We start from the raw sequence: 16736 nt of genomic DNA on the forward strand, positions 1-16736 counted from the left end.
TCAGTCCGAGATTCATTGGACCGTTTGAGATCCTTGACAGAGTTGGGACGCTAGCTATCGTGTGGCTCTTCCGCCAATCTGGCCGGAGTACACAATGTCTTTCACGTCTCCATGCTGAGGAAGTATATGGCAAATCCTTCGCATGTGCTGAATTTCGAGCCGTTGCAGCTTACTCCGAACTTATCTTATGAGGAGAGACCCGTGCAGATCCTAGACAGACAGGAGAAGAAACTTCGGAACAAGTTGGTTAAGCGAGTCAAAGTCAAATGGCTCAACCATTCAGAGGAGGAAGCTACGTGGGAGTCTGAGCCGGAGATGAGAAGTCGATACCCTGAGTTATTCGGTGAGTTCTAATTTCGAGGACGAAATTTATTTAAGGGGGGAAGGATTGTAGAACCCGTAAATCAGTAGACGTATAAGCCATGCATAATTCTAGATTTTTAAATTTAATTGACTTCATTGCATGATTATTTTAAATGCATTTGTTTGAAGTTAATTATTATTATTTCAGTTCAGTAGTTGATTTTTAGCATTTCAGTATTTCAGTGAGGCCGGACCGGAGTTGGAGTTTTGAGATAGAATTTAAGATTCGAGAAATATTTCCAGAAGTTAATTTAGCTAGCAAGTAAGTTCATTTAAGTTAGAAAGGGAGGTTTGAGGATTTAATTTAATTATTTGAGGTGATTAAGAAATGAACTCATTTAAGTTATTAATTAAGGGGTTAGCTCACTAAATTATTTAAAGGATTAGTAAGGCTTTCAAGGATTATTAGTTGACTAGATAATCAACATTTCCCTTTATTTTATATGCATTTTCGGCCCCCTTAGTGCTAGAAGATTCATTTTCCAACTCATCAACTTTGACCAATTCTTTGCATGTAATTAGTAGGATAATTCTAGGATTTTTGGGAGCACAATTTAATTAATAATGGACATATCCTAGACTAGAAAAAAAAATTTCGGCCACTACCTCCTAGAAGCATCCACCAACTCATTTGATATCAAACAAATTCAAATTCAAAGGGAGACTTGGTCTTGATTCTCCTTATATTTGCACCCTTCCCTCACCTCATAACCATCATTCCCCCTCTCCTTTCACGAAATTCAGAGTTTTTAGAGAAAAACGTGGATCTAGGAAGAGGGAAGAAAAATCGAGAGCAAGAAAGGTAGACAAGAGAAGCGCTCCACCTCCTCCGTGCCGCGTCGTCGTTGTTTCGTTCGTTTTCTTTCGAAACGAAACCAGGCATGTCTAGATTTCTTTCAAACCTCAATCAAGTCATATTATCATTTATTTTTCAGTACATGATCATGTTTATTCAAGCAAAAACGAGATCATGTCAAAATTTTGAAACACATGCAGAATTTTCGTTTCCTTGGCAAGCTTCACGTTTTCTTTGTTTGTGAGTTTCAGGTATTGGATCGACTCCAGGCTCCCAAGGCGGCTTATACATGTAGTAGGATGCATTAGGACCATGTTGGTCCATTCAAACCAGCCCCATGCTTGCTGGAAATTCAGAATGACAGCAAGTCCCCATAGGCAGAAATGTGTTCGAAAATTCAGTTTTGTGTCAAGGGGGGATCTGATCTTGGCTGCCCCAAGGGCCTATAGCCATGGTTGGATCACTTCCCTAGCATGTCTAAGACGTGACTAAGTTGCCCTTTTGGTGGCTTGGTCCATGGCTCATCGGTTTTTAATAATCACAAGAACAGCCCCTTTCCCCATTCGGCCCTTCCATTTTTCAGCATATGGTTTGTTTCTTTTGTTGCTTGGTATGGATCTTGGTTGGCCTATGGCCCTTAGCCACGGTTCATATCATGCTCCTAGATGTCTAGATCGTGCCATGGTCAATCAAATGGCCACTGGAACGACAAGACATCGATCATAGCATAAACACTACACACGCATGCACGTTGCTCTCGGTTGGACCCTTCGGTTGATTTGGTGTGATGCGGATTGTGGCTGGCCTAGGGCCCTTAGCCATGGTTCAAATCATTCCTTGGGATGTTGGTAAGAGTCTCTGGTCGGTGGTTCACGCCCCTAATGGCCGATAGTCTCGAAACCAACGCAAGTCTTGTAGTTGCGCAGCTGCTGGAAATTACAGCAAGTTGCTGTGTCGTTCAGAGGCTCGTTTGAGTTCTTGGTTGGCTTTTAGCCCATGGCCTTGGACTGGACAGTGCCTCATTGAGTTGGAAGGTCATGTTTTTGACCGTTTGTCATTTGGATCATTTTTGAGGTCGTACGAGAATTTACGGTGCAATGTGCCAAATTGACTCTCGAAAGAGCGTTTCGTGTTTTGGCCTCCATTCCACCTAGATTTCGACCCTATCATTTTAGGAACATTATTTTATGATTTTTCAGCGTATTTTAATCATGACTATACGTCGGTTCAGTGTCGGTTCAGGTTGGCTCGGAGTCATGATTAAATGCGAAGTCATTAGGCGTCATAGTCGCATCTTTTGAACGTAAATTGCATAGTTGGTCATTTTAAGCTATTGCATATTTTTCATGGCACAGTTAGGTTGCAGCGAGCCTGGGAACGATCCAATCCAATCCAGTTGGTAAAATTACAGGAATTTTCATTATGCCAGTTAATTATTTTACGTGCATTAAATAGAAAATGATTATTTTTGAGATTTATGCGATATGGCTTGTGGTTCATTCACTATGTGGGAGTGTTATTTTATACGGTCGCCAGTGACCGATCAGTTCAGTATGGTACCACCCGGTCGCCAGTGACCGGCCAGCTCAGTTCAGTTTCAGCCTCCCCGGTAGCCAGTTACCGATCAGTTCAGCTTAGTGCAGTGGCCACAGGCGTAAAACATAATCTCAACAGAAAATTTTACCAGATATTTCAGTACAGGCTCCAAGGAGCAAATATTTTTACAGTGATTTCCAGTTCAGTTATGCACGTATTATAATTGCTCAGTACAGATTATTTTCAGTATGCCTCAGGACAGGATATTTAACTCATGCATATTTTAAATTCAGATTTTTACTCGTTACCTGCGATATGCATGCTGAGTCTTTAGGCTCACTAGACTTGATTGTTGTAGGTACTGATGAGGCCAGGGCCGAGGGCGGGGACCAGTGAGCCAGCTTGGGTCGGCAGTAGTGGCACCCGAGGACCTCAGAGCAGCAGTTGTTATTTTTTCCGCAAACAATTTTATCAGTTGGATATTTTTAAATCGTTGTTGTTGGCAAAACTTTATTTTCTTCCGCTGCAATATTTTGAAATATTGAACTTGATTCACCAGTGATTTTATGAATGAGGCCATTTAAGTTCTTTTAAAAAGAAAATTTTTAATTTTCCGCAAATTTTCAAGAAAGGAGTTTTAGCCCTTTACATGGTTGTTGTGGTCTCAATGCTAAGGCGCAAACGAGCTCCTTTCTGTCTTGTCAGACTGGCTTCGGCCTCTTGGCCCTACTCAGAGCATCAACGAAACTATAGGATCGGCCTGTATTACTAATGTCAATATCTCAGGATTCAATCCCTTAACAAACTGATCAGTCACAGCTTCACATTCCCGCCACGTGAGGAGCAAAACGTAGCAAGGTAGAAAATGAGCAACATATTCTTCAACGCTTAATGACCCTGTTTCAAATCTTCAATTCTGCCTTTTATCATCTCGGTACGAACTTGGGAGAAATCTTCGATAGAATTCAGTTTTGAAGATCTTCCACGTAATCACTGTACCACGCTGCTCTAAAACTCCTTTGGTTGCAATCCACCAACTCTTTGCGACTTCTTTTAACTGGTTCCCAATCAGTTTAACTCTCCGTTCATCTGGGTACTCAAGTGAATCAAACAGTATCTCTATATCGTCTAGCCAATTCTCACAATCAACAGTCGTCTCAGTACCCCTCAGACTCGGCGGTGTCAATGACTGAAACCTCTTCAACTGTACTTCCATCGAAGTTTCGGATACATCCATCTGATTCATCCAGATACTTCCCTGGTTCTGAGATTCTTTGAGGAGATAATCTGATTATCATAAGGATCAGTAACCAGATACCACAACCTGTTTCCAAGTTCAATCCTCTGATCATCTTACAGCTGATCAAGAGTCGGTTCTAATCCAGCCTCAATAATGCATATTACTATATCAAATCAGATAAATCAAGTAACATGTATCAACAAAGCAGTAAATCATGCTAGCACTCACATGCAAAAAAAATAAAATTCATTCTACCCGCTCCTCTCTTCTATCATAGTCTCATCTAATGGTATATCGCTCTGATACCACCTGTTGTGGGGACCCGGATGCTAATTCATTCCTTAATCGTTTTTAGGAATAATTCAAACAATTATAATAAATAGGGTCTAATTTTTTTTTTTTAAATACAAAGCGGAAACGTAATGTAATTCAATTCAAATTACATATTAAATATAAACATACAAATCTTGTATTATCTACAAGAATTCAACTAGGTTCAACTATATCTCAGTGCTGAATTCTAAGTTGCTTCGAAGCCCGGATCTCCACGCTATCTAGTCCAGCCTCGTTCTTTCCTTGACCCTGATCCTATCCCACCTGTTGCCATGCACACATACAAACAAGACAACAGCTGGATAACTCCGGTGAGAATTACATTCTCAGTATAAATCATGTATACATGCAATCAAAAAACAATATAAAAGCATATAACAGATATTCCTAACATGTATCAAATCAGAAACATGAATCAATATTCATCACGTGTATTATATTCCTAAACATGAATCACTATCAAGAATAATCATATTCTAAACATGTACCATCATCAGGAACATAATTCAACATCAAGCAATGAATCACTCTCCGTGATTCTCAGACTCAGACTCGACTCAGTCCTAATCTAGGGATCCCGTTCGGAATAAGAACATACACCCACCTACACTCCCGATCGGGTGGTGGTATGTTCTTATTCACGGACTTTGGCTCTTTCCATATCGAACACCAGTAATAGAAAAGACTCCAGTTCTATCCACTCCGATATAGCCAAACGTCCGGTGTCCTGACCTAACCGTCATGGACTATGGCTCGATCGCCAATATCCTATCCTGCAACAAAGTGCAATGGGCCAGTGACGAGTCCTCACTATCCGGCCCTTCTGTCACAACATCAAATGTCTACGACTAGGCACATTCGCCTATGACTAAGACATACATTGTCTATGCATCCATAGACCAGAAATATCAATCGTATTAATTGCAAATAACAATGCAATAAAATAAAGTATGTGATTTAGGGAAACTCGAGTCAAACCTCACTCAAGTTGTGCAATCCCAACTCAACATTAATTTATCATTTGTCTTTGCGGTCTGACGAAGTCGAAGCCCGAAGTCAAATCTATCCATATCAATCTGACAATGACAATATCAAACAGGTACAATATCAATATCTAACTCAATTCAATACATGTTCTGATTAATACTCAAATCAAAAATACAATCTGATCAATGTCAATCGACATACGGTACAACAATACAATCCCAATCAATCGTGAATCTGATTAATATCAATCTACTGATGTTTCGACGGCATAATAATACAGTCTCGATAACCCCGTCAATCGCACCATCACAGATATAATACCAAAACTCATAATCAATATCGGTACCACTCATAATCAATAACCATACCACTCTGATATCGAATCTCAATCAATTCAACTCCAAAAATCATAACAATTACATACACAATCTGTTCTTCGATCTGATTCCAATTATACGATGTACTATATCAGAAACACCGTATATGATTCATATTCGATTCTGACAATATCATAATTTCAAACATATCAAAACATAACAAAACTTACGTCCAGTTGTAGCCTGCGTTGATAGGAACACAGTACTGAAGTCAGATTAAAAATCAGACGGGCGGATTTCTCGTAAATCCCAATCTTTATGTCGAAGAAAACTTACAACCTTTTTCCCTTGAAGCTTGCTCGGTTGCTGATGAAGAATCACTTCATTTATATATATATATATATATATATATCCACTTGTTGCATGTAAATCAACGTGTCTCCTTTTCAGGTTTTGCAAGCGGCGCTTGGGCGGTTAATCTTTACCGCTCGGGCGCGGAAGTTTTTGTCGAGATACACAACTGAACATCTCCTGGCGCTCGGGCGGAAATATTCTACCGCTCGGGCGCCAAACATTCTGTCCAAACTCATGGTGCATTGGCGCTCGGGCGGTTCTTTTCTACCGCTCAGGCGCGAGATGTTCGGTCCAACATCTTGAGATGTTCGGTCCAACCTCTTGGCTTATAATGTAACGATGCCCTGCTTCTTCATTTGAGTTCCTATAACCTCAATTCTGTCATTTAATCAACGTCTGATTACAGCAATTAAATCTCGGGCATCACACTAGGTTTGAATGATTGCAGGGTATGAAAATGTTGAAGGAGGCGCTGATGCTTGAGTGGATCGGGTCCGACAGTACACTCTCGAGGGACATGTTTTCCGCATTAGCTTTCGATTTAAAGTTTTAAATTAAATTTTGAGGATTATGTTAGGAAAGATTTTATGCTATGGTTTGAAGATTTAATGTTGATTTTCTTTTAAATTGACGTATGATTTTATGGTTGATGATTTATAGATTTTTATATATTTAAGATTTTTAATTGTTAGTTTATTTATTTTGGATGGTTTCGTTGATTAGAAGAAACTTCTGACCTAAATATGTAATTCAATTATAAGTAGTCTTTATATGTATTAAAATAAAAAAAAACACACACACATATAAATGACCTTTTTTAAAAAAAATGTCAAGATTTTTTTTATATTCTTAAAGGTGTAAATTTAAAAAAAAAAACGTTTTTAACATATTTTTGTTTGTTCCACTGTTACACGTCTTCAATCATTGACTCGTTCCACGTTTTATTTTGACTTCAAACGCGATGATTGCTTTAATTCATATATTTGTTTTTTTTATTTAAAGAAAAAATGCACAATTAAACCGACAGCCCTTTTATATAATTATTTCCATTATTATTTTGTAGCTTTTAAATTAACTTTTTTATAAGTCAATAAACGTTGCCCAAAGTTTTAGAACAAATTTTTTTTTTCGTTTTACATTTTTTTTGTACATTTCGTTTTACCTTGTTAGATAAATAACTTCGTTTTTAAAAAGAAAATGCAAATATATATGGCATTATATTTAATTGCGAATGTTCGTCTGAAACGGATAATATACATCATCTAAACAATAATTAAAAATTATAATACAATAAATACAAATATTTTCAATATAAGTGTCATAATTTTATATAAAATTCAACATTCTTCGAAAATAATTACTAACAAAAAATCTGTTGTACAAGAGATATATTATAAATAATAAATCCAAACGAAAATACCTCCAAATAGAGATGTCGAAGGGTTCAGGTATAAAGAGTACCAAAACTTGGACACGTGTTCAACCCAAAAATACCATTTTGTGCATATGGATCAGCTAAAATGGGTATGGTTGGTGTGCATATATCTTGTACTCGTATGGATACAGTTGGAGCATATCGTATATGACCCGATCCATTATCCGACCTGTTTATATTTTAAATAAGAGTATATTTCTTGTTAGATGGTTTCACGAATAAACTATGTTTTAAATAATAGTATGTCTTTTGTTAGACGGTTTCACGAATCTTTGTTCGTGAGGCGAGTCAATCGTTCACATATTTCAATAAAAAGTAATATTTTTGTTAGAAAATGTCCAGCGAGCCAACTTATGAGTTGAAATTTATTAATTCTAATTTAAAAACAATCTTTATTTTAATAATATTTTACGATTTTATCCAATTATAGTAATTACTTTATCTGTATATTCATTCAAGATAAATATATATATATATATAATATATATATAAAAGGTACCATGAGGTATGTCTCTCAACATAAGATCATGAAACTTATTAGGAAGCGTACCACATATTCTAAACAGGTTCTAGTCAAATCAGTCGCCTAAAATAAAGATAAAGGGCTTGAGCTGAGACTAGTATCTGTGATGTAAACGTCATATTTCATTGGTAAAGGCTTTGAGATGTCCATTCATACAAATGAGTAATCATTTGATGATTCACTGAACAATACTCCCCCGATCTTTCCAAGTGGTAATCATTTATCGAGTTGAATATTCCCCAGTTATGGTTGTACACCATTAGTCCTTTGACCCGGGATACGTACAGGTTCTATATACTAGCATTCACTTTGATCCGTTTACCAACCCCATTGAGAATCATTAGTTGGCGAGGTTGAGTATTTTCGAAATACATAGGAGCAAAATACATTGTAGATTCACCGTTTTCCTACGGTGGAAGATTCACTATTTTCTTACGGTTGAAGATATCATATGTGATCTAATGAGTTAATAGTACAAGGAATCTCTGACCAGAGTAAGACATGTGCATTTTGGATAGGTGTTTTCTCGATTGCACATACCATATCACTATCATTACTCAATGATATATACATCATATGGTTATCGAATTCATATGCAACTCTCGATATGGCAATGGATATTGATTCGATCTGAACATATGAATTGAAGGGACCGTAATGTACAATAACTATAACTTAAGGTTCTTGTAGGTACTATCAACGATGCATAGGGGATCATGAGGCGATACTACTAAACGCTCTTACCATGATCCGATGGGTGCAATCAGAAACGAGTTCTGACATTCTTGATCAAGAGCTGATTAGAATAAGCCTGAATAAGAATAAATGTTATTCTGAATCACATGGAAGTATGAACCTACAACTAGTTGTATCTCTGAACCATTGAAGGTTACACAAGTATTAGATTATGTGTTCCCGTCAAGATAGTCAAAGTTCAAGAAGTTGAATTTGGCGAATGTAATTTGATGGAGATCAACATAATATTATAAAGGAGTTTATTTTGTCAATACTTATAAAAGAGTTTATAAGTTGATTCAATAGAATGAAAGAAGTGGAAGTTAGCTTACTACTAATTGAGTAAAAAGAGTGGAATTGTCTGTTTTGGTGAAAGACTTCACAAAACTGGCAACAACAACAAATGAATCAGTGAAAATTTCGATCAACGAAATTTTGAATTTCCATTATATGAACAAGATTATATCCTTGATAAATTGACGTTGTCAGATTGTCAATCGAGATTATAATGAGTTTACAATTATTTATTTAATGAATTTGGAATTTATTTATTCAATAATAGTATTAGTAACAGTGACTACTAATATGTACAATAATCTAATAAAATATTCTAAAAAAATCTAGAATAATTTACTAATAAATTAAATAATGATTTTTTTAATTAATGTGTCTATGTATATAATAAATGTGTATATGTAGATGTATTAATATATCACACACATACTTTATATGAAAATATAAAGATGTGTGTATAAAAATATATCATGCATATCAAAATTTGATTAATACGTTATATAATTAAATGAAAATTTAATTAATGAAATTAAAAGTCCTAAAGACGCTAAGACTAGGAATCTTAGTGACATATGACTTGTCTATTTTTAATAAATATGTTATCAAAGGTTAATAACACAACACACAACAACACAAGGCATAAAAATACACAACAAAATTCCTCATCTCCGCCTAAAAGTATCGGCCATTACGAAAATTTTTCTTCAAAATTTTGGGCCGTGTGCTTCCACAATCGTCGGACTGATTCCGGATTTCTGAAATTCATGAGTCTCAGTCTTAAAACATTTGAGATTTCTAGTGCGATCCAAACAAATAATATAGCCTATGATCGTGGAATTGATTAGGCGATCAAAAGAAGTGAGATCGGTTCGAAGAAATATACAAGAATGATTATATCAACTTGAAATTCGAAATAGTTTGGAGCCAGTGTTAAATATGCAAAGATTACAATTCTAAACATCCTACGTTTGGGTGGGAGAAAACTATACTCCAAATTTTTTCAATGGATGATTCAAACAGAATTATGTATTACAAAATTGGCTCATAAGACCATCTTACAAGAGTTTTTGTGTTTAAATATACATGCTATACTATATATTTGTGTTTTAGTCATATCATTTTCGTCATTTGTTGTGGAATAATGCAAATTAATAACATAGAAAGTTATATCATTTGATAAATTTTATGTCATTATTTGTTTGTAGGTAAATTGTTCAAGCACAAAAATATATCAGCTTATATTCTATTATGTTTGACTAGTTAATTTGATTAATTAATTTTGTAACAAGATCCTTGTTGAATTAGTTTGTTTAATTTTTTCCTTATAACCATGCTAATAAAAAAATGCCAAAAAAATTATAAATATAATTGTTTAATTGATCCCATACATTAAACTTTGGATATAAGTGAAATCGGAGTGATATAAAAAGAATAGGTCTCTTGTGAGACGGTCTCATAAATATTATCTGTGAGACGGGCTAACCCTACCGATATTCAGAATAAAAAGTAATACTCTTAGCATAAAAAGTAATATTTTCTCATGGATGACCCAAATAAGATATCTGTATCACAAAATACGATATGTGAGACCGTCTCATAAGTTTTGACATCTAAAGATCTAACGAATCCGACCCATATCTATCTCTACTCAAAATTTGAGTGCCTGTTTAATATTTAGTTAATTTAAGCCGAATAGGAAAGATGTCGGAAAGAGTCCAAACCAAGAAGATAGAAATGCAAGGATTCCTCTCTATAAATAGCCTCTGTCCATTATTTTCCATCATCACGAAACTCAATTACACCAAATCTCTCCGTCTTCTTCATCAATTATTCTATCATTCACCTTCATTTCGCTCTCTCTTTCGAATTTTTCATGGGTAACCCGAATCGATGCTCGGTTATCATTGTCGGAGCCGGAATTTCAGGTACATATTTTAATTTATCGCAGTCCAATTCCTTGATGCCCAAAAGTCCTTCAAACATGACGAGAATCTTTAATTTCTTTGAGTTCTTTTGGTTGAATTGATTTGATTCTGATGAATGATTTGCATGTGCTTGTGATTTCACGTAGGGATGACGGCGGCGAAGGTTCTGGCGGAGAATGGCGTGGAGGACGTGGTTATACTGGAGGCGTCGGACAGGATAGGCGGGAGGCTGAAGAAGGAGGAGTTCGGAGGCGTGACGGTGGAGCTCGGCGCCGGATGGATCGCCGGAGTCGGCGGGAAAAAATCGAATCCCGTGTGGGATCTCGCCCGCCAACACAACCTCCGCAGCTTCTCCGATTACAGCCACGCTCGATACAATATCTACGATAACAGGTAATTATTTTAACTTAATTAATTCCAAATTATAAATTCTTAATTATATATATAATAACATGTGTGACTTATAAATTTTGAAATCAACGGTGATTTTAATTTCGATATTTTCCAGCTTTTCATATGCGTACGCATATTTTATACACACTTTTTTTTTTCTTATACAAAACGAGTTATATTATAATTATTGTTTACCATATTCCACTTAATATTTACTAATATCCATCGATGCATGCACACACGTTACAACATATAATTTTGATATACTGTTTATCTCGGTGTCACTTCACACTATATATTATATATATTACTGTGTGAACATATAGATGATTAAGATTAATTAACAATATATCAAAATTGTCAATATATATATATAAATACACATACAGTTAATCTAAAATTTACCAATCTTAATCAATTTATTTTATTCATAATTTCTCTGGTTATCTTAAAAAATTTCTTGTTCTTGATGATGACACTCGTTAAGTATAGGATAATTAATTCCTTAAATATTAAATATAATAATAGTTTTATTTGTTTAGTGGGAAAATATTTCCAAGCGGTGTAGCCGCAGATTCATACAAGAAGGCCGTGGATGCCGCAATTCTGAAGCTAAGCTACGAACAAGCCAATCAAGAATATAATGACGAAGCGGCATCGTAAGCCTTAATTTATGAGTCATTTTCTAATAAAAAGAATATAATTTTACAGGATTTTATATTATATATATTCATTTTGAAGGAAAAAATCATTGGTTGGTCAAAATTCTGATAAAATGTAATGTGACAGAGTTCCAAAGACTCCATTAGAGCTGGCGATTGACTTCATTCTGCATGACTTGAAATGGCAGGTCAAAATTTATTTATCTTTTTTAAAATATTTATTCAATAATATAAATATTATTTTTAAATTATATTATTTGAATATAGAGGTGGAACCAATTTCGACGTACGTAGATTTTGGTGAGAGGGAATTTCTGGTGGCAGATGAAAGAGGATACGAGTCCTTGCTTTATAAAATGGCTGAGACCTTTCTTTTTACCTCCGAGGGTCAAATCTTGGACCATCGTTTAAAACTCAACAAGGTTAGTTTATATTTTCTCGTATTATATATAATATATATATATATATATATATATATAATTTTGATATGATATCTCTTAATCGTGTCTACGTGTGTGTCAATAGCTGAGTGGTCAGGTCAGTGTTACATATCAAATTATATATGTGTGTGTGTGAAATCAGATTTTTAATTTTTTTCTATAAAAGTAGGAGTAAATATATACTTTGATGTGATTGTGAAGACAACTTTGCTTTTTATGAATCTGGAAGAGAAGCTTATTTTATAATTTCCCATAAATTTCCTTTTTCTTATAAAATTGATGGATAGAAAAAAGAAAACGTGTTGCAATAAAATTTAGAAAAATCTGTTCAATAATTCACAAGATGTACGCGCGTTTGTGTGGAGGGAAATGGGAGTTGGAGCTAATGCTTAGTTCATCTACAATTCTTGGGGGTCCCCAATTAAAATTTTTATTTAATTTTCTTTGTGCAACATGATGCTTCTTAGGTAGGCCGTCATATCAAATATTTAAGAAAACAGAAAAATTAGGCAGCCGATTCCCTCTTTATAATTAATTCTTGAATTTATCCCTAAATCTCAAAATTTGTCTTTTACTAATTTGTTTTAATATGTTGACATTTCTTGGATTTGCTACATCAACAAAATACTACTGTTTCCCCGTCAATCTAAATATAAATAAAAATACTATGAATGAATGAATGAACCTTTGATTCGACGAAATTCGGTTCAGGTAGTCCGGGAGTTGCATAATTCGAGATACGGCGTCGTGCTGAAAACCGAGGATGGTTCCGTTTACGAAGCCGACTACGTGATCTTGTCCGTAAGCATTGGTGTTCTCCAAAGCCAACTCATCAAAATCTTACCACTCTCCAGTAAGCTCTTTTCTCTTCTGAAAATCTTTTTTTTTAAATCATTTTATAATTGATTATTCATAACTTTACTAACAAAATGTAATTACATGGGAAACCATCAATTGTATGTTAAGCACTATAATGATCCAATAATGGTACATGAAATTGAAAATATATAATATTATTGTAAATTTATTCGCTTATGGTCCCAATTGGGTTGGACTACCTAATCTAATAAATGGGTGCATGAAACAGCACTAACAAATTTTTTTTAAAACACATTAAATAAAACTATAATTTGTTTGATCGATTGACCCACCAAATGAGTTTGTTTACCAAACCTGAAAGAGTACTTAACGAGACAAACTAGAATCGGGCTCGTTAAACATGATAAACTAACTGTTATTGAACCGAAATTGAGCTATTCACGAATATAATAATTTCAAAACGACATGAGTTTAAGCCTAATATTCCAGTCCACTCGTTTTGGATATGCAGTTGAGTTTCGTAGTAGTAGTATCTATGGGCTGTCTCTCAATGGATCCAGAAGTTTTTTTGGCCTCTTTCAATATAAATTAAAAGCAATGTTTACGTCTAACCAAAAGGCTGTCAGCAGTTGGTCGCCAGATAATGTTTATTTAAATGGTAAAATGTTTGTTTAGTGTAATTCAATGATGCTTTTGTCTTATTTGTATAGGTGACAGATGCAAAACGTGTATATACATTAAATTTTAATATAAGATATGATAATAATGTATAACAAACTTTTATATAAGATATATATATATATATTTAATATAATTTAATTAAACAATTTGACAGAGATGGAAAACAGAAGCCATAGCAAGTTGTGACATTACGGTGTACACAAAGGTATTCCTCAAATTTCCAAGCAAAATTTGGCCCACTGGTCCTGGCAAAGAATTTTTTATTTACGCCCACGAACGAAAAGGATACTACACGTTTTGGCAGGTAAATTATTAGTATTTTCTTATTATATATATTATTATTTTATTTTATTATTCTTTTTTTAAAAAAAATTATATTATATAATTTTTATGTGCATTATTAGTTAGCGGTTGGCTCCTCTATCCGCTCAATATTAAATTAAACCATAAGAAATTTAATATATAAATCGTATATTTTTCAGTTGAATATGATTTTTGACGATTAGCTACCGTTATTTTATGATCAGCACATGGAGAATGTGTACCCGGGATGCAATATTCTCGTCGTGACTTTGACAAACGGAGAATCTAAACGAATTGAAGCGCAATCGGATCAAGCGACGATGGAAGAAGCCATGGAAGTGCTGAGAAACATTTTTGGTCCCAACATTCCGGACGCAACCGACATAATCGTCCCTCGCTGGTGGAACAATCGTTTTCAGAGAGGAAGCTATAGTAACTACCCGATTTACGTCGATACTCAACTTGTCGACGATATTAAGGTTTGTACCTTACTTTTTTTTTACTTGTCATTTTTAAGATCTCATGTAATAATTGAATCCGATGCTCTATCAATTGTGCATGGATTAAATTCCTCAATTCCAGATTCCTCTTTAGGATTTGGTTTAATATATATATATTTTGTAATGCATGTGATGTTGTTTCAGTGTCCGGTGGGTCGGATATTTTTCACCGGTGAACATACTAGCGAGAAGTTCAATGGCTATGTTCATGGGGCTCATCTCTCAGGTGAACTATTCATATATACACACACACACAACAAACACACAAAATACTTATATAGACGTTGTAGATATAGATATTACCTTAACTATGTTTCGTATCTAGCAGGAATTGAAACGAGCAACGCTTTGCTAGAAGAAATGAGGACAGAAAAGAAGCGAAGAAGCGAAAATCGAGCTTTTCTATTAGAACCATTTTTAGCACTGACGGGATCTTTAACGTTGTCCCAACCCGAACCAAGATCAAGCTTACATACAATTGATATTCCTCAACAACTCTTCTTACAAGCTACCAAGATTCAAACCGCCAAGATTCGACTTCCAGAGGCTATCTTATGACTATATGGACCTATTTGTCCGGAAAATCTTAACAGTCTGACTGATGATGATAAAGAAAACATTTGGAAAGATTCTAATGAGCAGCAAACTCGTTGATGCGTAAAAGTTGCTAAGGGCAAAGGATCGGGGACGAAAAACACGTCGCTGATGTTGAATTTGCTTCTGTTTTGTTGAAGATTTGAAGAAAGATGAGTTGATTAGAGAAAGGTTACATGTTTCTTTGGCAATGTACATAGTTTTTCTAAATCTGGTTTGGTCAATTGTTATTTGAATGACTATAGTTTTTTTTTATGTGTAACATACCGTTTTTTAAACTACTTTAAAATTTGTTGAATAATAAAAATTTTCTTAATTAAATAGAACTTTCAAATTGCGATAACAATAAACTGATCATTCAAAATATTTGCAACGAAAAGATCACAAATAAAGTTTGCTAAAAACACTTGTTTAAATATCGTAAACAATAACGTGAAATCAGAGTATTTAAACATTGCATAATTTCTTAAAAATATGGGTGGTCCTCGGGTTTAGCCACCTACTCAGTCCAAGTCGACTCATTGGTCCCACCCCTCGTCTCCTCAAATTTATCATCACCTGCATCGATCAAGTCTAGTTAGTCTAAAGACTTAACACGTTTAAACTGGATATAACAAGTAATACGTAATAAAACCACACGCGTCTTTAAAGTATGGCTTACATACTTGAACGTAATAGCATAAAATACTTGAAACTTGAACGTAATAGCATAAACGTAGACGTGCCATCATCATAAAACTTTTCATAAACATGCTTGTTTCATACATACTTGAACATATATAAACTTCATCATTTTGCATAGAGATATGTTTCAAAGCAAGTGACTCATACATAAATGTGCCTGATCAGACTAAACCAAATACTGGGCTGACAGGGAAAATCCACTGCCACATACATGAGATCCCCGATCATGCTTTATCGGGTGGATTGGTCCCTAGTCATACTTTACCGCTTTCCAATCCTGATCTAAACCCGGTCATGTTTTACCGGGGTGGAGAGGTCATCGGCCACGTTCACTGACTTCCAAACCCGTTCATAATTTGGTCACAAGACATTTAGCATACATCAAAAACATAAAATATTTTCTTTTGCACGTCGAACATACTTACATGGCGTTGAGGGATTCGTTGGATCTCGCTTGGGGCCACTACTGCACGTACTAACATGAGTTCGAATATCTACCTTGCATAACATAAACGTATAGTCATGCTCACACCCAAAAATGACAAAATATTCTAAATCTCTCGGGACTTGACCTCGTTTAATCATTGTACTAAATCATAACATCAAACCCAAAAACAATCCCAAAAAAAAAATTACATTTTTTTTAGAAAGGACACGGACCCCGTGTAAGGGTCCGTGAAGATGCTAAAAATTCGCATTTTGAAGGAAAAATAGACACGGACTCCGTGTCGGGGTCTGGGAAAGGGTCCGGGTAGCCTCTGAACTTGCAAGCTCGCGAAAATTCACTAACTTATTGATTCATCTTCCAATCCAAGCCTAGGA

The 16736-nt window shown here is 35.1% G+C and overlaps 1 protein-coding gene across 1 annotated transcript; it reads left to right on the forward strand.

The window, feature by feature from the left end:
• Nucleotides 1-10696: 10696 nt before the first annotated feature.
• Nucleotides 10697-15332, forward strand: LOC142535472 (polyamine oxidase 1-like). The gene is made up of 10 exons (XM_075641801.1): nucleotides 10697-10838; nucleotides 10985-11231; nucleotides 11774-11890; nucleotides 12021-12081; nucleotides 12163-12315; nucleotides 13045-13190; nucleotides 13990-14137; nucleotides 14361-14615; nucleotides 14781-14862; nucleotides 14965-15332. Exons 1-10 carry the CDS (start codon nucleotides 10787-10789, stop codon nucleotides 15192-15194), a joined length of 1491 nt encoding a protein of 496 aa, XP_075497916.1. The 5' UTR covers nucleotides 10697-10786; the 3' UTR covers nucleotides 15195-15332.
• The last annotated feature ends 1404 nt before the right edge of the window (nucleotides 15333-16736 follow it).

This window comes from Primulina tabacum, unplaced genomic scaffold (genome assembly GCF_025594145.1).
Source record: "Primulina tabacum isolate GXHZ01 unplaced genomic scaffold, ASM2559414v2 Contig1051, whole genome shotgun sequence".
Taxonomy (NCBI): domain Eukaryota; kingdom Viridiplantae; phylum Streptophyta; class Magnoliopsida; order Lamiales; family Gesneriaceae; genus Primulina; species Primulina tabacum.